This window comes from Haemaphysalis longicornis, unplaced genomic scaffold (assembly GCF_048455015.1).
Source record: "Haemaphysalis longicornis isolate Haplotype H1 unplaced genomic scaffold, Haemaphysalis longicornis Haplotype H1 scaffold_1, whole genome shotgun sequence".
NCBI classification, from domain to species: Eukaryota; Metazoa; Arthropoda; class Arachnida; order Ixodida; family Ixodidae; genus Haemaphysalis; species Haemaphysalis longicornis.
This window is the reverse complement of record NW_027526203.1, coordinates 339,924,243-339,950,605: the sequence shown is the minus strand read 5'-3', so window position 1 is coordinate 339,950,605 and position 26,363 is coordinate 339,924,243. Positions and strand designations below refer to the sequence as shown.

General features: G+C 47.1%; 1 protein-coding gene across 1 annotated transcript in view; it reads right to left on the bottom strand.

The window, feature by feature from the left end:
* LOC144152956 (uncharacterized) overlaps positions 1-26,363 on the bottom strand; it is a 103,141-nt gene that overhangs the window by 43,079 nt on the left and 33,699 nt on the right. The window contains exons 3-4 of the mRNA XM_077684551.1: positions 4,571-4,953; positions 844-1,315 (exon numbers count right to left, since the gene is read on the bottom strand). Of these exons, the coding sequence (XP_077540677.1) occupies positions 844-1,315; positions 4,571-4,953 (855 nt within the window). The remainder of the gene's footprint in view (positions 1-843; positions 1,316-4,570; positions 4,954-26,363) is intronic.

Here is a 26,363-nt window from a genome sequence, read left to right as displayed (position 1 = left end):
GAAACGTTGGAAATAAAGTCTCCGAAGAGCGTACGACGTGCGATGGAGTGATCTCAGGATGTACGCAAGCATCACAACACAAGTGTTAAGATTTCTTCCCTCATTTGGAGTCTCCTACATTGCAAGACAATTCAAATACTATTCTTAGTTCGACAGCAGGCAACCTGCAAATAAGGTCTATCCCCATTTTCCACGTGGCCTGGGATTGCTCCTAACCTCCCTGCCATTCCCTCCCCTACCCTCGAGCAGTGGACAGGTATGCTGGCCAGCTCGGACTTAACCGACCAGATTCACCTGGTCAATCGCCCCGGCCTGGCCGCTACAACCCTGGGGCTTCTGGACCTAGGAGCCCTCCCGTGGCTCGGCGACTAGCAACAAGAAAATAACAGTGTTGTGTGGTCCTAATAAAGTTTACTTCTCCTTAGTTTGACAGCTATGTTGAGGGACTCATTCAGCTATTAAGAACACAATGAAAGAAGTCCACAGGCCTTAAGTATTAACGAAAGGAAAACAAGATACACAAAATGAAACCCACCCTTCCCATTGAAGAGACGTCAAGCTTTTACAATTTATACGCTGATTCAAGGTCGCTAGGATGCAAAGGCAGATTAATTGTGTTCTCCATTCGCGAACATTCGCGACATGCATTGAACATTCGCGACATGCAACCTCGTCGAAAGCAGAGAAGGTAAACAGTCATAGCATTGAGGTAACCAAACTCGTACCTTTTGCGGGAGATTGCCGACCAACCGCGCCCAACGCTTTAAATAAGACTTTCCTAAGTACTTTTTTCTTGTCCCACTGAAGGGCGTCGAGCCCGTGCACGGGGCGCGTGAGACTCACCGGTGTGTATGTAGGTGTGCTTCTTCATATCGGACTTCTGGTGGAAGCGCTTGCCGCAGTACTCGCACGGGTAGGGCCGCGTGTCCGAGTGGATGAGCAGGTGCGTGGAGAGCGTAGAGGAGCGCTTGAACGTCTTGCCGCACTGCTTGCACTCGAAAGTACGCTCGGACGTGTGCACGGCCCGGTGCTGGCTGAGGCTGACTTCGTGGCCGAAAGTCTTGTTGCAGAGCTCGCAGGCGAAGGGCCGCTTGCCGCTATGCGAGCGCCGCGCGTGCACCTCGAGTCCGTGCGCGGTGGAGAACATCTTGTCGCACTTGAGGCACGAGTACACGTCTGACAGCGGGTGGTGCAGCTGGTGCAGGTGGTGCAGGTGGTGGTGGTGGTGGTGGTGCGCCGCCGCCGCTGACAGCAGGCCCGCCGACAGCGCCTGAGGGCTCAGCCGGGGCCCCAGCTCCAGCCGGCTGCACGGCGCCTGCGCGAACGGGGCGCTCAGCGCACACTCACGCACGCAAAGCAATGGAACGGCAGCGTAAGAACGCGCGCAACAGAACGCGCGCTCGAAACAGAAAGAACGCGCGCGTTGAGAATGTAGTGCACTGTTTAAACTCTCTCAGTGGCTGCCTCTGAAAGGGACTCTGAAACACTTCCGATAAACGCTTCCACTTTTTCCTTCGTGTCTGGAAGCACTACGAAAGTTATAGTTATCACCAGCGCGGAACGGCACTGCGTGATTTTCTCTTCACAGCACATACACCTCCAGTTTCTGCTTTGCTTTTGTGGGTTTATTAAAAAAGTGGCCATGGAATACGCTTATTATTGTAACTGAAAGAAAGCTGGCCAACAGCCGCTGCACCGCTGTAATGACGTAATTCAAGCGGTCCTAAAACACCAGGACCGGGAAAAAGAGAAAAATCTTTTGAGCAAGTTTTTAAGTTATCTGATTGGCATAGAGCAGTAATTTTGGCAAAGGTACTTGTAACCCCATCATCTAAGCACTGGGTGTGTTGATTGACTACGTTCTGCATGCATTTAAGATTTCGAAAAAGTTGAAAATCGTGTTGCAGGGTGTATTTAGGCGGATCACAAAACTCTCGCTTCGATGGCCTCTCCGCTGAAAGCAGCGGATTTTTACAATAGCGTGGCTGCGAACAAAACTTTCGGTGCTTTTCTTCGCTACCATGGTACAAGGGTAAATATACTCGACGGCAAAACGAGCTTCAAGGCACCCATTGTTGTCAGACACTCTTAATCGGTTATCGGCTTCAGCACAGCGCACTTGAACGGCTGGCTCCTTATAGGGATCAAAAGCTCAAAGTAAGCCCATGGAGAAGCCTAGCCGACGGGCTGACTCGAATAATGTCGTCTGCGCTGTAAGTTTTCATTGTGCAAAATGTGACATTTAGCGTTGGGTGATGTGACAGAACATACCAATTTTTGTTCAGTAAACTCATATTTCGGGCCTCGTCATTCCTCAAGTTTGACTACGTGAAGGCGACTATCTGTAAGACAGTTCCGCTAAGGCCTAACCAACCAACCGAATGTTTTAAAAATTGTTTGTAAAAGACAGCAGCATCCACTGAGGCATATACTAATAATGATATGCAGTTGGTCTGTGCTGATACGGATCCTACTTGCAGCCTTATTCACGCTGTGGAGAATCCAAACTAATACTATTGATGGGACTCTACAGAGGAAATTTTTTGTAAATCTCAAAGATGACACTTTCTCTTCCGGCTTTTTTCAACCATAAACGGGTCTTGCTTGCTTATAAATAATTAACTAAAGATGGCATTTATCCTCCACTTTTTCTATAATGTTTCATGATGTAAAGCGCAGGTCTCAATGCGTAAAAAGTCAGGTTAGTACCATTGAATACGCACCAGCCGGCCACTCCCGTGCGTTGCCGCCCCCTAGGAGAAGGTGTAGAAAATCCCCGAACCAGAGTGGTCATCCGTAAAGTTTACAGCCAGCGGCCAGCGCAATCGATTGGGCTAATAGCCGCCACAGGCTAACTGATTCATATAAGCTGGCGCTAAGTAGTAACGGAAGCGGTCGCTTGCATCAACCCTTTGAAGAGACTTGCGCACCAAGGCGAAAGCTTTGCCCAAATCAAAACTGAAACAAAACATGCCGTAGGCGGTACTGAGACGACTTGTTTTGTAACACTTACGGGGACTAAGTTTGCCCACATAACTTTTGATAAGTAGCAGAAAGAGGTAGCGTCTTTTTAACAACATGTATGCAGAAACGGGTGCCACATATGTTTATTTTGCATACACACATCTCTACTTTACAGTATTTTTTTATAAAAAATGTTTGGACAAGCTTCTCTAATCCAGTCACACCATTCGAGATTCGTGGTGTTGTAAATCGTAGTGCGGGATCATGTATGAGATGGCGGTACCCGTTCTCACACTTTTGGAATTTTCTGCGTCAATAAACTGCTGCTGCTTCTGCTGCGAGTGGTATGCATTCTATTAACGGCACTGTAATCTATCTAAATATCGCAATTTGTTCTTACTTTTTGTGACACATCAACGAGGGGTGCCTAAGAAGGAGCGGGGAGAACCTCACTGGTCCTCTCGGACCAAGGATGGTCACGATGGAGGAGGGTCCTAGTGCAGAAGATTTATTCCATTACGCACAATATTTGATTTTTTGGTTGCGCCATCAGAGAAGCTTAACTGCTTTTTGATTCCTAGTGTATTCTGACATAGGTTTAGCAGGAGTGATGTGAACGCATGCTTATGCCAGAACAAGGGCGCAATTGCGTTTCCGATCTAACACAAATGCAATCGTTTTCGGCTCTCGTTAATTGTAAATCTGTTTGATAGAACCCCGTTGCCTGTGCGTGCACAATTTAAAGGGGTTGGATGATAGACCCAAGGATTAGGTGGACCCTGAAAACTGCACACCAATTTTAAGTTGGGCATCATTTGCAATATTTACTGTGTCATCTTGTCCTGGTCAAGCTTAGGCCGTAATATTGTAAGTGAAAGACACAGTAGTTTCTGTAGCAGTACGTAAATGTTGTTCTTTGTTATTTCCTTCAAAATAAGAAATTGCTCATAGGCTCCAAAATTACACCATTCTTCTTCTTTTGTAATAAGTGTGCATAATTCTGAACACCAGCTCCTTAAAGCGCGCGAATAGAGTTATAGTCAAGGAAAGACCATTCTGAGCATTGCCACATGTTTTAAGTTAGCCGATGTGGTCAGGAGCTTGAACAGCCATCTACAGCGGGCTCCCCAAAGTCTCCAAGGCAAATTTAGCGCTCGACATAGCACACGTTGTACTGATAGACGCTGATAGCGAGCTGATTTCTTGTTAGTACCATTGAATGCGCTCAGGAGGGCTCATAGTAAAGCTTGGTGTCGGGCTAGTCCGTGGAACATCATTTCAAAGGGTTGCGCTGGGAACATTTCACAGTAACAGATGCAAAAAAAAACGTACCAGTTGTCTTGAAGACAACGCCGTCTTCAAGACAAAGTGTACGTTTCTTGTCAGTGTATGCGTGTCCGTTTCTGTGCAAAGTCCCCAGCGCAACCCTTTCAAATAAAGCAGTCACAGACTTGGAAAACGCTGAGAACGTGGGACTCCACTTTGTCTGTTTTTCTGCGTCCTCCCCACACCCCCCCCCCCCTCTTTTTTTTTTTTTTTTTTTTACCGTGCACATCAGTAAGCGCATTAAGTAGGATGCTTCTCGAAGTTTGGAAACAAGTCGCACCATTGTAGATATGAGACCCCCAGATCCGGGCTGGCTACAGGACGGGCTAAGTGCGTGCCGGTTAGAGGGCTTGGCAACCTGGGACGGCGGTGGCGAAGTAGGTGCCGCGCCGGTTAAGCCCAAGGGCCCCTGCGTGGCTCCTGGGCTGGAAGCAGTCGTGGACGACGGTTGCAGGCCCGGTGGCGGCGGGTGCGACGGAGATGGCCCAGAAGGTGTAGGGGGCGCGACCGTGTCTGCAAACAGCCACGGCTTCACGGCGCCCACCCGCAGGTCGCACGTGAGTGATCCCAGGGCGAAAGGTCGCAAGTGCAGAGCCGAAAAGCTTTGTGCTGCACTGAACAGCTTGGAGGAGTCGGCTGCTGTCGTTCCCGTCTTGCCACCGCCTGCAGAAAGTGAAGGGAGACGAAATGGAGCCCCTGTAATCGCGCCAGGGGACTCTGCAAGTCTGCTTATTTATTTATTATTTATTTTATTTCACAATACTGCAGGCCAATGTGCTGGCCCAAGCAGGAGTGGATATATCAAAACATAATTGTAGAAAACAATAGACAACAATACAAAAGAAACAAAAGTTTAAGAAAGAAGGTGACGCTCAAGGTCACCAAGAAACCTATTAGAATGAAAGATGTCACACGGCAAACAATTCCAGTCATCGACAGTTCTAGGAAAAAAACTATATTTGAAAGCATTTGTTCGGGCAAAAATTGGGGTTAGAGCATGTTCATGACCATGACGAGTACGTCGTACTGATAGCGGTTTAACACAGTCAGGGAGATCAATTTTAACAATACCACACAAACAATTGTAAAGAAAGAAAAGACGACTGAACTTTCTCCGAGCTTCTAAAGTAGAAATGTCGTTTAATTGTATTAAGGTGGTCGGGGAATCAAACCTACGATATTTGCCAAAAATAAACCTTACAGCCTTTCTGTTAATACGTTCCAGATTCATAATATCTTTCTTGGTATGCGGATCCCAGATAATGGAAGCATACTCAAGCTTAGAACGAACACATACATTATAGGCTAGAATTTTAGTACGCGAGGGTGCAGATGCTAGTTTTCTTTTTAGAAACCATAGCTTACGTAATGCAGAAGTGGTAATGTCAGTTATGTGGGTCGACCAAGTTAATTTGCTTGTGAGAGTGACCCCCAAGTACTTATATTTGTCTACATTATTTATGTTAGTGCCTCTTAGAGTATAGTGGAATTGACTAGGACTTAGCTTCCTGGTGATGCGCAGAAGCACAGTTTTTTTAGTGTTTAACTGCATGCCCCCGTTCTGACACCAGTTATCGATAGCGATAAGTGCATCTTGTAAAGCCACATGATCACACGGTGAGGAAATTTGCTTAAAAATGACGCAATCATCCGCGAACAAACGCACAGACACATTTTCAGGAATAACAGAAGCTAAATCATTAACAGTTTAAGAAAGAAGGTGACGCTCGTTACTCGTACAAGGTCATACTTAATGAATTGAGACCATACTTTATGGTCTCAATTTTATGGTCACACTTTATGATGCACGGCAGCTCAGCATGCTGTACATGGGGAAGCAAGCGATTTTATTCAGTCATAATGCCGGAAGTTGCTGCGTTGTAGTTTCGAAGCATCGTGAGAGTAACGAAATGAAAAGAGTACACCACTGTCACCATAGTATCGTTCCTACTTTATTACTTTGTTGAAGAAAGAAGAAGATGAATAGGGGAAATAAGCAGTGGAAAGAGAAGGGTTTTAGATGAATCGGGTATTTTGCTGTTGCTACTTTGTTGCCTTAAAGTCTCAAGTGGAGCTTCCTGCACATCTATATAAGATTTTACATAGATATGTATATATTTTACGCACTTAGCCTAACCATTCTTAATGTTTGGGTAATTTAGAACTAACTATAACTTTCCGAATAACAACTCACAACTCGTTGCTGCTGACGAAAGGAGTAATCCTGAAAAGCCTGTGAATTTCGTTTCTCGCTATGGAATAAGTACTTTTCTGTTCCGATCGCGCACGATCGCAGTAACCACATGGAGACCCCATTACGGCTCATTCCGTTGACATTAGACCACGTAATTGGGGACCTAGCGCCTGCATTGCTGGAGCCCATATGAAATGCGCAGCCACGATGCACGCAAACGATCGAGTGGCGGCGCTACTCATGCCACAATTGGGATGTATGGCGTCACGTCGCGTGAATTCTACATCCGAAGAAACAAGTAGACTGGACGGTGGTTCCACGGTGCGAGAAATCGTGCTGCGTGGAAGCGGTCTAGCACGACTACAGTCGTATCCAGGCAATCCAGTAAGGCTCCAGGAAGCGGTCCAGCACAGTATAAGCTGCGGGATTGAAGAGACGCTACGCGACTTCACATGAGTCAGGTACAACTACGAAGGGGACTTAATCATATTGTTGTGTCCCTTCTTGCTGGTTGTGTGTACTGGGACTCCCGAATTTTTTCCAGAGACGAAAAACTAAAATGAGAACTTTCTAAAGTTAACGCGGCATCATACCAATGTCTGATCAGCAGTATAGATTGCGTCGGTCGCAATACTAAAAGGAAATTCTTAGAAACGCGAACGGTTTTTATTCCTATAAGTCTATAACTCCACATGCCTAATCTAAACTCCCATTCGAAATAAAATTTTCTATGGGCACTTAAGTCTGCTTGCGCGTTTTGAATGCGAAAACCTGGCGACACTAAACAAAGACTTCTGAACTGCTACATTGTATTTGCTACACTTTCTTTCTTTTCTTTTCTCCGTCACTTGTCGCGAATTACGTCGACACTCTACTTTACTGTTGCATCGTGCTTGTGTTTCTTTCTTCACTTTCCTTTCTTTGTATTTTGGCGCGAAGTACTTCAGCAAGCGAACTGGGAACACGCACCCCACTTTACCCACAGTCAGCGTTCTGTGCGGCTGGGGTGCACCTGTTCTACTCACGTGCCATCACGTTCATGTGTTGCGCGGCGCGCGCTTTTATAACTTTGGTCCGCCACTGCCAACGTGCGGATGCAGAGCTGTGCTAACGCAGTCGACTCCTACTCTGGGGACCCGGGATCATGTCACATACAAACTCAAATGGGTTTAATATTTACTCTTTTCAGTGGCGGCAATGTCGGGCTACAGCAACGACGACGGTTTCACACAGAATGGGGAACTTAAGACTTTTGCCTGAAAAAATTAGCAGTGACTTAGCTCGGCTATGCCTGGATATACGTAGCGTGAGCTAAGGTTCAGCTGGTTATTCTTAGCTTTCCTGGTTGTCTAGGATTAGCTTGATTATCATGCTTACTGCAGCAAAAGAGAAATTTGGGCTAGTTGGTTTGAAATCGTGATAAACAGCGTACTCGGTAAACAGGGCAAGTAATTATGCTTACTGCTGCTTGAATGACACACACGCGGTATACGCATTATGGGACACACGTATATTTATCAAGCGGCTCCGGTGCAGCGTCACTAATCGCCCCAGAGCTAAGCTGGCTCCACAGGCGCACACCGGTGTTGCCGCGATGCACGAGCCATCGGTTACACACCCGGCCACCCCTCGCATGATCATCAAGTGGACCCGGCCGCCACGTGCCGAACGGAGGTCGGCGAAGACGCTGGGCGCGTGGGGTGTGTGAGAGACGCCGGGCTGCGAGCAACATTCTGTACGTCGCGTGACGTCCCTGCTCCTGGCGCATGTGCAGCACGGCTCTCCAGGAGACACGCGAAACTGCTCAACTTCGGCCAGTATAGCTCACGCTACAAAAGAAAAATCATTTTCGCCACTGAGCTTCGCCACTGAGCGTGGTGTTCATGTAGGTAGCGCACGCTTTACAGGGGCAGAACGGAACATGGGGCTAGCTGGGGTAAGGCGAATGATAAGCGAAAATCCGCAAGTAGGAGCCAGAAAATCCTGAGTTTAGTTATAAAGCGTGAGTAATAAGGGTTATAAAAGTCATCGAACTGATCTTTTTTCATCTGTAAGTTACCAACGGGCAAACTGATAGGTTTTGGAGTGGAACCGGAACAGCGCGAATGGCCTTTGGAAGTCGCAATAGACTCGGCATGCCTTCGAAGGGAACTTAGGGTTTGGAACATCGACGTCAGTGCGCGAATTCACGAAATACCACACTTAGCTTTTTCCACCATTAGTAAAACTGGGAGCATTAAACGGAGGCGTACATAGATGCTGCGCACTAACATCTGCGTAACAGACCGGAATAAATATGCCAAGCTGTAGGTGAAGCAGAATGCAGCACATATAAAAAAAGCCAGCCTCCTACCCTGTAAATACATATAGAAACGTTGATGTGACAAGCGCACACGCTTTGCAAGCCCATCTGGGACGCCAGGCCGGATCGTAGGCTTACAAGAGTCCTCGAACTCCTTGCAGGCGCTAAAGAGTAGGCAGGAGCCGATTAAAACCCACGAAAGCAAACGGCAATAAGGAATACAAAGAAGCCGCACAACCAGGGAAAATAAAAGTGTGCGAAAGCCCCCGCCATTCCCTTTTAAAGGCGGCCAGTCAGGTGTATAATCGATCAATCGCCCGGAGGACAGGAAAGCCTGCCACAACCTCGCGTACACCGCGTCGCGGGTGGATGTCGTGAGAAGGGAAGGGAAATAAAAGAAGCCCGACAAACTCGTAATAACGGCAGAGAAAAGAGAAAAAAGGACTACAAAAATCAAGCAGTGCACGCGGGCGAGCGTCCACGACGTCCCAGGAGAGGCCGCGATCGAGCGTAGTGCGCGCGTGTCGGGTCTGGAACAAAAGAGTCGCTCTCACTCCGGGCAGCAGCAACATCAGCAGCAGCAGGTTGTCGGAGCGAAAAGTTGGTGCTTGCCCGGACGTCCACACGTCCACGTTAATCACGCGAACGCTACACTCCAGCAACAGGCTTCACGTGCTTGGCGCTCTGCTTGGAAGCGGGCTGCGCCGGGGCGGCCGGCGTGCAATGAAATTAGCGCCCTGTCTGTCGGGGAGAGCAAAAAGCAGTATCGCTTTCAGCCCACCGGTCCCCCAGGACGACGGGGGGACGCCGCTGGCCGACAGAGCAGTGCCCGCGGCCCGAGATGCTTCTGCCGCTGGCACGGCGCACTAGGACGCGACTACGATCTCGAGATCCAACATGGCGCAGCCCGTTGACTCGCGTAGAGAAGCCGCGATTTCTCTTCTCACCGACGCGTGCGCGTTGCGGAACTCAGTGAGCCTCGAAGGCTCCGCTGGTTGTTGACGCTCTAAGTTGTCATGCTTCTGCTGCTGACAGAAAAGTCAGGATCCCTGCTCGGCGCTTATTAAAAAAGGCAATTTTCATGCCAGGTGTCTACAATGAATTCATCGTGCGTTTAAATGCCACTGTGTCATTAAATGGGCCAAAACGCATAGCTACATTATGTTTTTACCTTGCTTGTGTCGCTTGCTTGTTTGTCGATTTCTCTGTGCTTTTAGTCTGTAAAAAAGCTTTTCTGGGCCAACGTAGCACCATTCACGACTAAGCGGCTAATCATATCGCTTCAGCTCTCATGAAGCGTAAACAGTGCTACCGTTATAATTTTTATTGCAAGAAAGCAAGTGAGGTTTTTCATAGTATTTAAAACTTTATACAAACCCACGTCCGCAGCCTTTCGCTGTACGACGCGCAAGGTTGCTTGTAAACATCACTGTTATTATTATTATTATTATTATTATTATTATTATTATTATTATTATTATTATTATTATTATTATTATTATTATTATTATTATTATTATTATTACAGTAAATTGAGCTTCTCCCCGCACATCCGGGATTGCACTCGGTGGGCCCTCCGATCTCTTGGCGTTTATGTCACCTATCAAAGGAGTTCAAGGAGCCGGGCTCTTTTCTCAAGCTGTACACGACTATTTGTCGTCCGCAGCTCGAGTATGCTTCTGTGGTATAGAATAACGCATGCAAAACACTCTGTATGCATATTGAAAGTGTTCAGAAAAAGTTTATCTCCATTTTCAGACATCGCTTTGCTAGCCATAACAATTTTGGGTCATTCTCTGTACCGATGGTAGAGTGCTTAAACTCCAGGTGTATTAAGGCTGATCTTCTTTTCCTGTTCAAAATCATTCACGGCACAGTGTCTTGTGGTGAAATGCTGCAACATGTCACACTCCATGTGCCGCAAAAATCCACCAGAAGACACGACACACTTTTTAATGCGAGCTGTCTGCGTGGCTTGTGCCCCATGTTTCGCCTCCAGTGTACGTACAATCAGTACAACGAATATTTAGATATATCTAATAATTCATCGACACAGTTCCGCAAACATGTCTGTGAGCTTGTCATGTAAGTGACCTTTTTTATCCTCTGTTCACACGCGGTCACTTGAGCATGAAGTGATGACAATACAACACTTTCTTTTTTATATATTCCCCTCATTCCATGTCTGGTTTTCTCTACATGTACATTCCTTCCATTCTCCTTTTGTTACATATAAGCTAGCTTGATTCACTTCGTTTCCGTGCAACTAAACTTTGTTAACATTTATGTATTTTTTTGAAATTATCGGTGTATGACGACCACTGGCGTGATGTCACATGTCTTACTGCAAGGCACTGTACTTGTTTTTGTGTGTATGTGTTAGTTAGTAGTTATGTGGGTGCATGTATATTCTGGTGTATGACAGTGTGTAATTTTTGTGTGCGAGTGCTAGTATCGCTGTCCTTTAATTGCATTACTTGTGAGGTGTGGGCATCTTTCATTGCCTGCTTTTTCTTTTCTTCATGCGCCAGCACAAAGGCTCTCCGGTTGTTCCTGGGCACGTTAATAAATGATTGATTGATTGATTGATTGATTGGTTGATTGATCGATCGATCGATTGATTGATTGATTGATCGATCGGTTGATTGATTGATTGATTGATTGATTGATTGATTGATTGATTGATTGATTGATTGATTGATTGATTGATTGATTGATTGATTGATTGATTGATTGATCGATCGATCGATCGATCGATCGATCGATTGATTGAATATTATTATTATTATTATTTTTGCTGGCGCACTTCAGGGCCAGAGCCGAAAAAAGTCGCCATGAATTCAAGGTGGTGGTGTTCCTCCCTTCGTGCACAACAATATACGCTAAGAAGCAGGTCTTTCAGATTTATCGAATACAAACTAAGTCATATCCCGAAACCTCGCTTTCGGGACTGGTTTGTATGAAGTTCTAAACGCACTATACCATGTCTACCGATGCTTACAGTGCTGAGCGGGGCCATGCGTGCGGGGACATCGAATGTAATAGGGAAAATAACACTTAAGCTAATTTGCTTTTCCCGCTGTTCTTAAATCTGCGTTAATAATTGAAGCCGTCGTCCGTTTTGCGCTTCACAGCCACCAAATGACGATAAAAACCGTCACTTTTTCAATTTTTGTAAAATTAATCTCAACAGAACATTTCGACTAAGTCCTAAAGTTCTAAAATACTTTGTTCACTACCTCACAAGAATTAAGAAAAAATGGTGTCCTGGAGTCTCGTAGAAAAACGCTGCCTCATGGACAATAAAAAACAGGGAAAATGTCCCGCAACAGAAGAAAAGTAATTACGACGGGTCAAACCACGGATGAGATATTAGCCGAATTGTGGGAATAAGGTGCCGCATATTTACGACACCCCCAACTGTTGTAAACGTACTTGCCTATTTATCGTAAAAACACGACATCAAATCATTCAGGCTTCCAGTTTTTAGCTAATTAAGAGGCAGAAATGCGCATTCGGAAGAAACAAATCTTTAAAAAAATCGGAGGCAATCTTTCTCAAGGTTATAAGAGATGTGCAGCATATACTGAATTAATCCGGTTTGCTTAATGACTGTTTGGCTCGTTTTAAATAAAAGTCTCTGTGGTACCATTAGCAACGCTTTATTACTGCGCGAACCTTTATGTTGTACAGCAAGGCTATGTACGAGCACGTTACATCGGCGTTCACCGGACGCAGCTGTCCAACGCGAACTCAAGATCACTTTCAAGTATTTTGAAACAAGCACAACGACATTTGGCAAGCCTATATGTTGTTTTTACCCCTCAAATTCACTTGAAGGCCTGTAATATGTTTGAGACAAGGACATTTAGAACTAAGGTGACCAATATTTTATAACCCGGGCCGTGCGCACCCCTACCATTGATTGTTATTATTAGCGGATGATTGTAGCGCCAGATTCTTGGGCAGGTAACTATCGCGAACTATCCCTGCACTGCGGGCGCGGTCATGGAAAGAATGACTTCTCGTGTTTAAGGCTGCTGCCGAACTGCTATATACATTATGAGAGCTGCATAGCTACTGGATGTGTAGTCATTTTAAATTATACGGCAATACCCATCAACTGAATCCGCTTTTTCAAAAAAAGGATGTACGCAACCAAGGCTGTAGACCTCTTAAAGTTCACCAAGCAAGTTCACCACCGATAACTTTAAACAGTCCTTAAAGGTGTTGTGCCACCAAATTTTAAGTCTGTAAAAAGCCTGCTGTAGGCTTCCTCTGCATGCAACGACCCTCAACACGAAGTGCTAGGTACAGCAAGCGCTTAATATATATTTTAATTCGCTTCTAAAAATTGCCTAAATGCTCTTCTGGAAATCGGGACCCATCGCTAGCGCCACTAACCATGACGTCAATGAATTGCCAGCGCAGCAAAGTTTGTGACGTCATACAACGCTAGCGACTCGAGCGACGTGAACGTGAACTCCAGTTACCACAGTTTGTTTGGTCGCTTGGTCGCTTGGTCGTATCGACACACTATACCGATACGACGGCGACGACGACGCGACGGCGACGAGTCGTTAAAACATCGGCCAACTGCCGAATTGCCAGACCGCGTTGTCACACCACGCCGACGGCGACACAAACACGTCGGCCGATGGAAAGTCGCCGTAGTGTGACTGACTCGCCGACCGAAGACGCCAACAAAACCGGTCGCCTGACTGGTCGCACGACGCGTCGTCAATCGACCGAGAAGCGAAAACTGCGCCCCGACAACATTCGTGCCGCAATGAACGCGGCTCTATTTTGTTAGTTTCTGGAGGGTAATTAACTCAGTAAGTTCCATGAAGCCCATACAACTCAACACCAGCGCTAATGCGATCCGTATTTTGGCGTTCGACGCTTCGGCCGTGCTCTTCGGCGACGCCGCTACCCCGGAATGCGTGTGCGATCGGCTCGCCTGTAGAAAATATAAGGTCAGTTTCGTGCAGAAGAACAGTTACGTAGGGTAATTTGGGTAATAAGAGATCAGTATCGGCAAAGGTTTTTAACGTAAAACGTAAAACCAAAGTACGGCAAGCACTATCCCTTCAGTGCAAAATCGCAGTCGCAGCCGGGCACACTTATTTTTGCGAGCGCTTTCGCAGAAGAGCTGAGTTGATGGCGATAAGCTGTCGCGGGGGCTTCGCGGAACCTTGCTGCGCAAGCGCTATTTAAAAAATGTGAGTTTACGAGCCAGGAATTCTGTAAACTAGCTAGTAAACACCGACGTACGACTCCAAGGATGGGCCTCCATCTAGTACACCGGCTATATCGCGGCGTGGGATCGTTTGTTCGCTGGCTCAGTGGTCTCGCGCGTTCCGCCCATCCGGTCAACGTTGCCGGTTCGATTCGCGGCGGGGGTAGCTTTTTTTTTTTTTTTGAGCGTTTTTCAGCATTTTTATGGTTTGCAAATCCATGGTTTTCATTTGTCTGCATCCGAGGATGCAGACAAAGAATCCGCGTCGGAGCTGTCGCGGCTTGACGTGACGAGTCGGCGTGTTTACTTCCGTGGTGAAGCACGTATGTGGGGGAGCAGACGCCGCAGTAAAGTCGCAACGGACCGCAGCGCCGCCGTGGCAGAGCCTCCTCGTAACACTTTGACGTCACTGCTTGAATCGGCGCCCAGAAACCGAAACCGAATCCTGTTCACATGAATCGTGCGATAATAAATTTTTCACTCAGAATATGTGCGTGTGAGAGCATGTATCATGCTTTCTAACGAATTATAAAACGTTTGCAACAAAGAATGCACAAGCAACAAATTTGGTGGCACAACACCTTTAAGCTCCATGGAAAGGAGTAGCAAACAAGTGGCACTTGGCTATCAAAATATAGCTCCATTGATTAGGGGACAACCAAAAGACCGGGAAATTCTATCTAAAATTATAATAAGGAGGGGCACGTCAGCGAGAGTGGCAATGCTGTCTAAGCAATGAAGCGTATACAATGACATCAAGTGACCCGTATTCAAGCCTGGTGGTAATTTTTTTTTTACATCTAGTTCTCTACTGTTTTTAATAAAAGTTTTTAGCTAGCGATTGGGTTATACAGTAATATATTTTCTTCGGTTGCACGCTGAAAGATATCTGTAGATACTTGCTACTGTAGATATAAAACAATCATTGAATGCATTTATTTGCTAACGTCTATACCAATTAAGAAAATTTATCCGCTTCGAGAACCCGACTGCCGGCTGCGTTCAATGCTTTAACTTACTATTACTTGGCGCGAGCCCAAGCCGACGGCATGCGAAAGCAAATGAAAAGAGCGGCGACTCTCGGGTGAACAATTCAAAGGTCAATAGGTTCTCGAACAAAGCCCTTCTGCTCCCAATCCGAGCAGCACGAGAGCACCGGCGTGCCTGCTCGCCCTCCAGCAGCCAGAGTCAACTACGGGATTTCATTACCGAGGGGTTTATCTTCCCACTCAATCTCGAGGGCTTTATTATGAAGCAAGGCCTCGAGTGTGTCAGAACAGAGATACAATCTCGAAACGCTCGCCACGCTGCGGACTAACGGATGTGTTGAAGGACGAGCTTATAAATGGGAGAAGTCCGTTAAGCGAGGTATGTGGAATGTTTAGAAAATGTAGACATTAAATGCGGTACTGTGAGAGCACTAGTAAACAGCAACAACAAAAAAGAATGACACGTTGCTTCATTGACGGCTAGCGCCTGCTTCTTCGATATTTGGAAGGGCTAGCCATTCGTGAAAAGCGCATTCGTGTTGCCATACATTTGGAATCACCCTGTCGAAAGTACATGAATTTCGGCGGGACAGCGTTCAGCTTCGGGTACAGCGAAAATTTGCTAGAAAGTCACTCTGATACACTCCACAGAAATTCCGCAGGTCTGCTTCACGCAATTCATCTAGATGACCGATTTGTAGAATGTGAGGAATAACGGCTCCCGACGTATTATTTTGCGCAAAAATACTGTCTGCGCTGGGACATAGACCTAGCAATTCAAAGCATCATTCTCGCGTGGCGCAAAGTCCAACGCAGGTCACATTTTTCGTTCCAGTCGTATGGTGGGCCTCGCCAATGGCGTATTTTGGCCTTGTGATTGCAGTGATTTCTCTCGTCTAGGGGTGCCTGGTTAAAGCAGATATATGAGATAATTTAACGGACTTTGCAAAACTTCCGATAAACGCGTTCACTCTTTCCTTCGCGTCTAGAAGCACTGCGAAAGTTATAGTTATCACAAGTACGGAATGGCACTGTGTGATTTGCTCGTCGCAGCAGATAAGCCATCCGTTTCTGCTTTGCTTTCGTGGCTTTTTTAAAGAAGTGGCTATCGAATGCGCTTATTGCTGCAACTGAAAGAAAGATAGCCGCTACACTGCTGTAAGGACTTAATTCAAGCGGTCCAACCCCCCCCCCGACCAGGAATGAGAGAAAAATCTTCTGAGCAAGTTTATAAGTTATCTGATGGGCATAGAACTAATTTCCGGCTGAGGTACAGTCGGCAAAAAGCTTGTCTATAACGCACGAGCGGCGTTCTCTGGACTGCGCGGGAGATATCTAGTGATAACGTCTGGTTCGAGACCGGTAGAATGTGAGCATGCGCGACCCGCATCAGCGCGATGGCTGTTTCCCTTGTCGCTGTGCCCGTCGCCGTGGCTTCCGTACCTTCTTTCGCCGTGAGAAGCGCTGCCTGCGCTGCCGGTCGGGGAAACAATAGTGGAGATTAGCGATTGTTAGTACAGAGTCGGCTGCGCTTAATTACGTGCAGCGCTTAATTTTCGCGGCACCCTACGCAATTTAAACAGGAGTTTATTTTTCTGTACGCCAGAAAACGAACAATAATCACCGAAAGCGCATCGCTGCCGGTGTTCTAGAGTGACTATATAGGTCCGTGATCGCAGTGCATTAAATATTGTGGCGTTAGCCCGTCAGCAGTGACGTGCACAGCCGAGCGCAGAAACCGGATAGTGGTGCATGCACGCGTTACTCATGCAGCGTATTGGCAGAACGATGACGCAACGAACAGCTGTGCGCCAAAGCTAATACAGACGAAAAACTCACACAGCGCGAGCTAAGGCGGGTAATCTCCGCTTTTGTTTCCCGGCCCGGAAGCGCAGGCTTGCAGCGCTTCTTACGATGACTGAAGGTGTGGACGCCAAGGCGATGGGCACAGCGAGGAGAAACACAGCCATCGCGCTGATACGGGCCCCTCATGCTCACATTCTACCTATCTCAAACCAGGCGTTGTCACTAGGTGTCCCCCGCGCACTCCGGAGCACGCCGCTCGAGCGTTATAGACAAGCCTTTTGCCGACTGTATAAGTACCGAATGAGTTGGTTGACTACGTTCTGCAAGCATCTAAGATTTCAAAAGACGTTGAAAGAAGTGTTGCAAGGTCGCTGAGGCTATGGATTACGGCCTCAGTTGTTATGCGTTGTGATTTTTGTAAGAGAACTCACATTTTTAACCGACTTCTGGGATATCGAAGTTGATTGAACAATGTTGAGCGGGGTTCGGCACGAGACAGCAGTGCTCGGCAGCGGAGCCAGACGCCGCGCTCGTTTTCACACGGGGTTCAAATTTTCGCTTACACGCACATACCGGAGGCACGTCACTTCTTATTCTCCTCGCGCCATGCAGAGGTGGAGGAGGGGAAGACGCGGGTGAGACGATGTGAAATGAAAAGACGCATGACGTGGAGGATAATGAGGAGGGGGGGGGGGTGATGCAGCGTCAGCAGTGATGAAAGACTGTTGGTAGTACTAAACAGAACGCTTTATATGTGAAACATTTATAGTAGTGATGTTTATAGTTGACTACAGCAAAAATATTGATATAGTACGCCCGATTGTCAACTGTGGCGACACTACCAACATCGTACTATGTGCTGAGGTTATACCCGCAGTAATTGTTAGCGAAGAACGTCACTTCACCCAAGATTTCGCATTGACACAAAAGCGCAACTGAAAAAAAAAAAAACATAAGCAGAATTTTTGAGGAAACTTCTGCAGTCTGCATAAAATTTTTATTGGAAGATTACTTACTATGTTATACTGAAATTTTTAGCAAAAGATTGTAGTTGAGTTTCTTGATAGATTGGAAAAATTAGTTGGTCTGCTTTTAGATGACACTTTAAGAAAGTCGGCATATCGCTTCACCAATGGTGACCCGGCTAATAAAATTGGACCTCTTGCACCCATTATAACTAGGCTAAGCTACCCCTGAATCAGATACTAATGACAGAGAACATGGGTGAACTAGGAAGGTTCATCGCTTAGGGCATAACAAAAACCACTAAAAGTACTTGAGAGTTTCTTTCGTTGGTACACATAAAAATGGAGGAAGTCATGTGAAGCTTTTTTTTTATTTCGCCGTACTATCATATACATAAGTACTAAAAAGCAAGATATGAATCCATAGTCAAAAGACTAGTTTTGATGCGCATAAGGAAGAAAGCGTGTTCACTTAATTGCTAAAGAGCTCATCCGCAATGAGTCTTCGTACGCCAGTGCTAGTAAAGGCGAAGACGAAGGTGGCGAATGCGGTAAACTATCGTAGAACTGCCGATAAATTCATCACTGGTCGGCTATCATAAAACTATGCACTGTACTACCGATTGTCACCTACCGACAGTCCAAAAATAACTACTGATAGTGCCGATTGTTTTTTATAATGAAGCTGTGTATAGCTAGCCTCTGTGGATGGTCGATGTTTGTCCGTGTATGCGTCGCGTCGACACAAAAAAATTTTCGTCTCCATTTTCTCGTGAATAGTCGCTAACTCTCAAATATTGTGGGTATCTTGGGAACAATCACACTGAAATTCCCCGCTAAGACGGCTGTATCATTTCGCCGAGTTACCCTTGCTTGTCGTAATTGGTTATTACACAGTGAACTTGTAAACGTTCCAAGTTCCTGTCTGCTGTGAATACACGGCCGTCTACAGATGGAGTACGGTTACAGGGAACTGCTGCAGCTCTTGTTTTATGGACACAATCCCGCTTTCTCCGTGTCCTGTTCAGACACGCAATAGCACAAGCTCCGCTTCTCTCGCCTTCCGCGAAAAACAGGCATGCTTGTGCTTGGAATCCTTTTCTAGTTCATCTTGTGTCTTTAGCCGAGCGGGAGGCGTGGCGTAAGTAGTGCTCGGCTACAGAATTTCGAGGTTTTCCGTTTCTGGGTGGTTGCGGACGGCGCCGAAACCTAGTGCGCTGCCTGGATGACCGATAAGACGCCATGTGCGACACAAAATAAGCCACACAAAAAACTGTCGTCGTAGGTATTTGCGCGGACGGGACATGCCCCCGAAGTTTGATTCCATTCACACGCACTGTTACTACCCAAGACGTGCGTTCTCGAAGGGCGCATGTTGTCATTCATGTGCGGTACAGTGAACAAGACTATCAAGCAAAGGCTGACTTTTGATCTTAATGTAGCCTTCACAGCCAGGAGCAAACCCAATCTTAATGCTCCCTTTCCAAGGGCAAGAAAAACAAGGTAGGTAAACCTCGTGGCGGGCGAGTGCAGGAGCGAGGACGCGGCCGTCGTCAGCGGGTTTTGCGGGCCCAGACGCGGCGTGTATTCAACGCAGGCCTAAAGAAACAAAGCAGGGTCTCGGGTGGCCGGAGAGGGAACGGGGCTATGTAACGGAAGAGATTGATTGGATTGGTCGTGCGCCTGCTTTGTGTCCCAGAGGCTTGCCTCGGGCTATTGACACAACATTAGAAAAGAGCGCGCGCAGCCGGTGACGGGGTTCGTCGGCCCTCGGTTCGTCGCCAAGGCTGCTGCCGCCGGGTCGCGGCCCGCACGTGGTCCCCTCGCTCTCACCAGGGGATCCGAGGAGGCGCCTGGCAGTACGCGCATTGAACGGCGGTTGCGTATGCTCTACGAAATTGTTCTTCGCGCCGGGCTCTCTCCGCCCGCTCGTAGTAAAAGGGGTAAAAAGTTCGTCGACCACATTCTTTTCTTCCTTAGCTATGACGTAGCCACTTTCCTCGAGAAAAACGACGCTATGGTTCAAATGTGAGCTTCGGAACAGCGATGACAGCTGACGAACCTGGGTAAGTGCGGCAAGGCTTCAACCGCCGGGCGAAAGCCCGCTGCACGCAGCCAGTGACAGCAACCGGGGTAAAAACAAGCGGGCGAAGCGATCGAATTCACGGTGGGCTTCCAAAGTCGGCCTACTACTAGCGTGCGAGGGAGAGAGGTAGTGCTAGCATCGGTTTCCCGTCGATGCGAAGGGGTCGCGAGAGACAACGACAGCGGCACCAAGCACGCCCACACGCGTGGTTGTGTAGATTGATCTGGACGAACCCGTTTCGCGCTTATCGAAAGATAATATTATTGTTTCCCCGCAGGTGAAGCGCGCGGCCGGAGATTGAAGAGGAGTAACGCGAAGACTTGATCGCGGCTCCCTGCGTGCTCGCTCGGGCCTCGGCGGCGCCTCCCTTCCTGCCTCTGTTGCTGTCGGCGCCAAGGATCGGTGCGCGACATACGAACGCTGCAGCGCTCGAGTTCCACTCTGGCGCGGCGTCCCTCTTGAAGGGCATGCTAACGAAACCGGGAAAAGGGGGGCTGCTCCCCAGTGGGGCCTACAATTAGATTTCTTTCTTCCTATGAGGCCTTGCCGGAAAAACATCTCCACTACTCGCGTAATTCCTTTCCTGCTCCCTTTTCCTTATCCCCATTGTCACTCGCGCTAAATAACAACACAGCGCTGAGATTAGACTTCTTATAATTGGCGCTGATTTATCCACGAACGTTTACTCTCCGTTCTTTCGCTGTCCGTAAGGATGAACAGAAAGGGTAGACCTTCCCCAACTACTCTAGTCAAATTAATTTCAAACAGCGAATAATAAAGGGCAACTGAGTTTTCCGTTAACTGAGGAAGAGTATTCGTGTAAGGCACGCATCCAGCTTTCACCCATGTTGAATGAGACCTACGGGAAATGGAAAAAATTTTCGGCGCTGTAAATTTGATTATGCGCTCCTCGTATACAGTTTAGCCTGATTCGGTGGGATGCGGCAGAGAACGCTTGGCGGTGGCTCACGCACTGTATTGGCGGGAACGTGAACATATAACAAAAACATTTTGCTACAAGCTGTTTCCCATTGATCGCATTAAAAAGGGGGAAACAGAAAGTCAACAACGCGCGGTTTCCTCCGCGTCGTTTGACGTTTGCAGGTCAAGCTGTTTCTCTACCCAGCGCGCGCCTGAAGCGTTGCGCTTTTTGCGGTGCGGCACAGCGCGGGGTCGTTTTAACTGGGTTTCTGGCCTCTATTATCTTTTCCTACGCTCAGATGATGCGGAAGCCCATGGTTGGCGGTTGAGCCATTTATTTCTTTATTAGAGGGCAGCGTAGGTCTCGGGATGCGATCCTGACAAGCTTTCGGTGACGCACATGCTTGGCAAAGCTTCACTGCGGTTTAACCGCATTATGTAAACGCTACATTCAACTCGTGACGCACTAACCTGCTTACGCCCAGACGAAACACACAAAAGGTGTCACTTGAGTGGAATATTGCCTCACATTCATTTTTGTTGCTTTGTTTAATAATGTGGGACATAAACGAGACAAGGCCGGCATCAAGGACTTGCACTTCGAGTGTGGTGGAGGAGTAACGTGCAGAGAACTGAAGAAAATATGTTCATCACTGCTGGGGGGCTTTCTCTGCTTATATTATACAGTAATCCCTCGTTATCTCGAACTTGGTGTAGCAAATATAAATACCCCAGAAAGTGGAGGAGAATACAGTCGCCCAGATAGGCGAATGGGTAAGGCATCCGAGGTCAAATCAGAAGGCGTGGGTTCGGCCCGCACTCTGAATGCGTGCCATGCGCGTGGAGCTGATATATATATATATATATATATATATATATATATATATATATATATATATATATATATATATATATATATATATATATATATATATATATATATATATATATATATATATATATATATATATATATATATATACATATATATATATATATATATATATATATATGTGTGTGTGTGTGTGTGTGTGTGCAGATGCATAGACGTATGTATAGATGATGGATATACTGGATAGACGTAGATGGAGATCTTTTTGGGAGAGGCCGTCGTCCTGCAGTGCACACAACCAGTCTAACGACGACGGCGACGACGACAATGATGATGATGATGATGATGATGATGATTATGATGATGATGTATTTATGTATGTATACAGATTAGGGGTGGGTGATTGGTGGATTGACATACCTATCGATTAATCGCTAATTGCATTGTTCGCGATAAAAGTTTCATTTTCTATCTAGGTAATCGGTTCAACTCTGGTGAGGCAACTAGACCATATATCAAGACCGCCAACACTCTGCGTAAGCATATTTGAGGTCATCGCCTTACATGTCACCACCTCGCTCTTATAATACCATGGTTAGAACAGCTACCACACCTAGTGGCAACAAAGACGAAAGGCGTCGGCCTCGCTCCTTTGAGAAATAGCACCAGTTGAATTTGCCTTCTCACCACATTTGTACGGTGCAAGGGTCTGTTTAGCCCAGCTCGACATACAGTGAACACCCACGCGCATACACGACAGTTCCTTAAAATGTGCGGATGGAGAAACGGATTTATATTGCTCCGTGGCTCCTCCGTGAACAAAAAAAAGTCTTCAAACTCTAAACCGCATATTATTTTCTTTTTTCCTTCTATAAACCACCACAACCGATTAACCTATCAATTAATCGATTACTGCCTGCCGCGGAATCGGATTGAAATTTTTAACGGTGCCCAGCGCTAGTATACATACATCGGAAGATATTTTTTCCGGTGGTAATCGCTAACCAGGTCAGAGCAATAATCAAAATGATATTAGAAGTGCTCTTGGCTGGACTTACGAAGCGACATCTCACTCCGAGGACTTATACGTGAGAATGCGTGCACTGACCCCGCTCACTGACCCCGAATTAATCGGAACGAAGCATGCACGCCATACACGCTGAGCTGGTATTCGGCTGCGCAGTTCCATTTTTTTTTCTCCGCGAGCACTGCTGTATTTGTTTCGCAGTACAGTTTAAAACACACTTTGTGAGAGTTTTACATTGAGTTGACAGCGTGCCTTTCCCAAAAGCAGTCTCATCGAGTGGGCCACAACGTAGCAATGTAAAACGCTGGGTGCCACTGCTCTGACAGCGAGGCCGGCGGGCTGTTGGTACACTAAGCGACGTGTGAAGCACGCGCGGAAGCCACAACCTAAATTACGTAGTCGCACAAAGCTTCAAAGCGTCAGCGAAGGCTGCTTCAGAACACATTCCTATAAAAGTCAACGAAAGAATAGACGGCTTCATTCCACATAATACCGGCATTAAATATTGTCGTGATTGTTATTTTATGGCCCACACGGTTATCCTTCCACAATTTTTTTTTTCCGGCGTGTGCAAGTATCGGCGCCTTCCACAGCGCCTCCGTGGCCGAAGCAGCCATTGCGCTTGCAGCCACTACAACCCAAGACTTCGTGACTACAATCACGGACTCGCCACAAGCCTACCGCAGATATTTTCAGGGCCGCATTACCCCTGCCGCGCTCCGTACCCTTAAAGCTCTCCCCGACGTCGAACTCATCTGGGCACCGGGAACAATGCTGCGCCCACGCCGCTGTCTGCGAGTCCACAAGCCAGGCCGTTTCCGACCAGCAGCCTCCGCGCCCAGACACCTCCCTCACCCCTCCCGACCTCTTCACCCACTACCACCTCAGCCGCCGCAAATATCCTCCCGTCCCCCTCGCCTCACTCAGCACGAAACCACTACCCCCAGAAGGGTACAAACTAACTCATGCCGCCACCGTACCTTCCTCAACAAAATCTACCCTACCCAATACTACAGGACCTGTTCGCACGGCACATCCCCTGGCACCTTTATATGACCTGATCTGGGAGTGCCCGCCACCTTGGCTTTTATCACCCATCTGGAACCCGACCTTCAAGCAGTGGGTGGACCGGCTGACCACCTTGGTCCTTGCGGCGCAACAAGAAGTCACTAGAGCTCGGGCAGTCTACCAGGACCAGGGCATCCCGGGATAAGGAGGCACCCTATAGGGCTTGTGCCCCTGCCACCTTGTCCCAAATGCTAATTTTTTTTTAAATGTTCACTCCTCCTTCACCTATTGTGAGCGGCACTGCAATCGCATGCTTTGTAGACAGCTCAACATTGCCCTACAGCGACACGTCAATCTCACCAATGCGCTGAGCATCGATGCTCAGACCGCCCGCCAGGCGCGCGGCTGCAAGGTAAGGCGGTGCGAGACGTTCCTTTGTTTTGCGTGTAACTACATCTTCAGGAGATCAATCAGGTGATCACTGATCAGGTGATCAGGGGATCTGCACACGATAAATCAGGTGATAGAGAAGTGTGCTGAGTACACTAAACCCCTATATATCATCATCATCATCATCATCAACAACATCATCATCATCATCATCATCATCATCATCACCAGCCTATCTACGCCCACTGCAGGGCAAAGGCCTCTCCCATTATTCTCCAGTTACCTCGGTCCTGTGCCAACTGTGACCAATTTATCCCCGCAAACTTCTTGATCTCATCTGCCCATCTAACTTTCTGCCGCCCCCTGCAACGCTTGCCTTCTCTAGGGATCCACTCTGTTACCCTTAATGACCAGCGGTTATCTTGCCTTCGCATTACATGCCCTGCCCACGTCCATTTCTTCTTCTTAATTTCTACTAATATGTCTTTAACACCAGTTTGCTCCCTGACCCACTCCGCTCTCTTCCTGTCCCTTAATGTTACACCTATCATTTTCCGCTCCATTGCCCGCTGAGTCGTTCTCAATTTAAGTTGAACCCTCTTAGTGAGCCTCCAAGTTTCTGCCCCGTAGGTGAGTACCGGTAAGATGCAGCTGTCATAGACTTTCTTCTTCAGGGACAATGGTAGGCTGCTATTCATTATCTGAGAATGTCTGCCATATGCACCCCACCCCATTCTGATCCTTCTAATTATCTCTGCCTCATGGTTGGGATCTGGGGTCACAACTTGGCCTAAGTAGATATATTCCCTTACCACTTCCACTGCCTCGCCACCTATCTCAAACTGCTGTGCTGTCCCGAGGTTATTGATCATTACTTTAGTTTTCTGCATATTAATTTTTCAGGCCCACGGTTCTACTCTGTTCTCCCAGTGCGGAAAGCATGCTTTGCAATTCGTCCCCCGAGTTACTTAGCAAGGCAACGTCATCAGCAAATCTGAGGTTACTGAGGTATTCTCCATTAACCCTTACTCCCACCTGTTCCCAATCCAACGTTCTGAATACTTCTTGTAAACATGCTGTGAATAAAATTGGAGAGATTGTGTCTCCTTGTCAGACACCCTTCCTTATAGGTATTTTACTGCTCTCCCTATGGAGGATGATGTTAGCTACCCTATATATAGCCTTCATAAATTATGAGAAAGCATTTGACTCGGTCGAAACCCTAGCAGTCATTCAGGCATTACGGAACCAAGGTGTAGATGAGCACTATGTAAGAATACTAGAGGATATCTTCAATGGGTCCACAGCTACCATCGTCGTTTATAAGGAGAGCAGTAAAATACCTATAAGGAAGGGCGTCAGACAAGGAGACACAATCTATCCAATGTTATTCACAGCATGTTTACAAGAAGTATTCAGAACATTGGATTGGGAACAGGTGGGAGTAAGGGTTAATGGAGAATACCTCAGTAACCTCAGATTTGCTGATGACGTTGCCTTGCTAAGTAACTCGGGGGACGAATTGCAAAACATGCTTTCCGCACTGTACGAACAGAGTAGAACCGTGGGTCTGAAAATAATATGCAGAAAACTAAAGTAATGATCAATAACATCGGGACAGCACGGCGGTTTGAGATAGGTGGCGAGGGAGTGGAAGTGGTAAGCGAATATATCTACTTAGGCCAAGTTGTGACCCCAGATCCCAACCATGAGGCAGAGATAATTAGAAGGATCAGAATGGGGTGGGGTGCATATGGCAGGCATTCTCAGATAATGAATAGTAGCCTACCATTGTCCCTGAAGAAGAAAGTCTATGACAGCTGCATATTACCGGTACTCACCTACGGAGCAGAAACTTGGAGGCTCACTAAGAAGGTTCAACTTAAATTGAGAACGACTCAGCGGGCAATGGAACGAAAGATGGTAGGTGTAACATTAAGGGACAAGAAGAGAGCGGAGTAGGTGAGGGAAGAAACTCGTGTTAAGGACATATTAGTAGAAATAAAGAAGAAGAAATGGACGTGGGCAGGGCATGTACTGCGAAGGCAAGATAACCGTTGGTCATTAAGGGTAACATAACAGAGTGGATCCCTAGAGAAGGCAAGCGTAGCAGGGGGCGGCAAAACGTTAGATGTGCAGGTGAGATCAAGAAGTTTTCAGGGATAAATTGGTCGCAGTTAGCGCAGGACCGGGGTAGTTGGAGATTAAGGAGATTGGAGATATTTGCCGTGCAGTGGGCGTAGATAGGCTGGTGATGACGATGATGATGATGATGATGATGATGATGATGATGATGATGACATCTTCAGGGCAG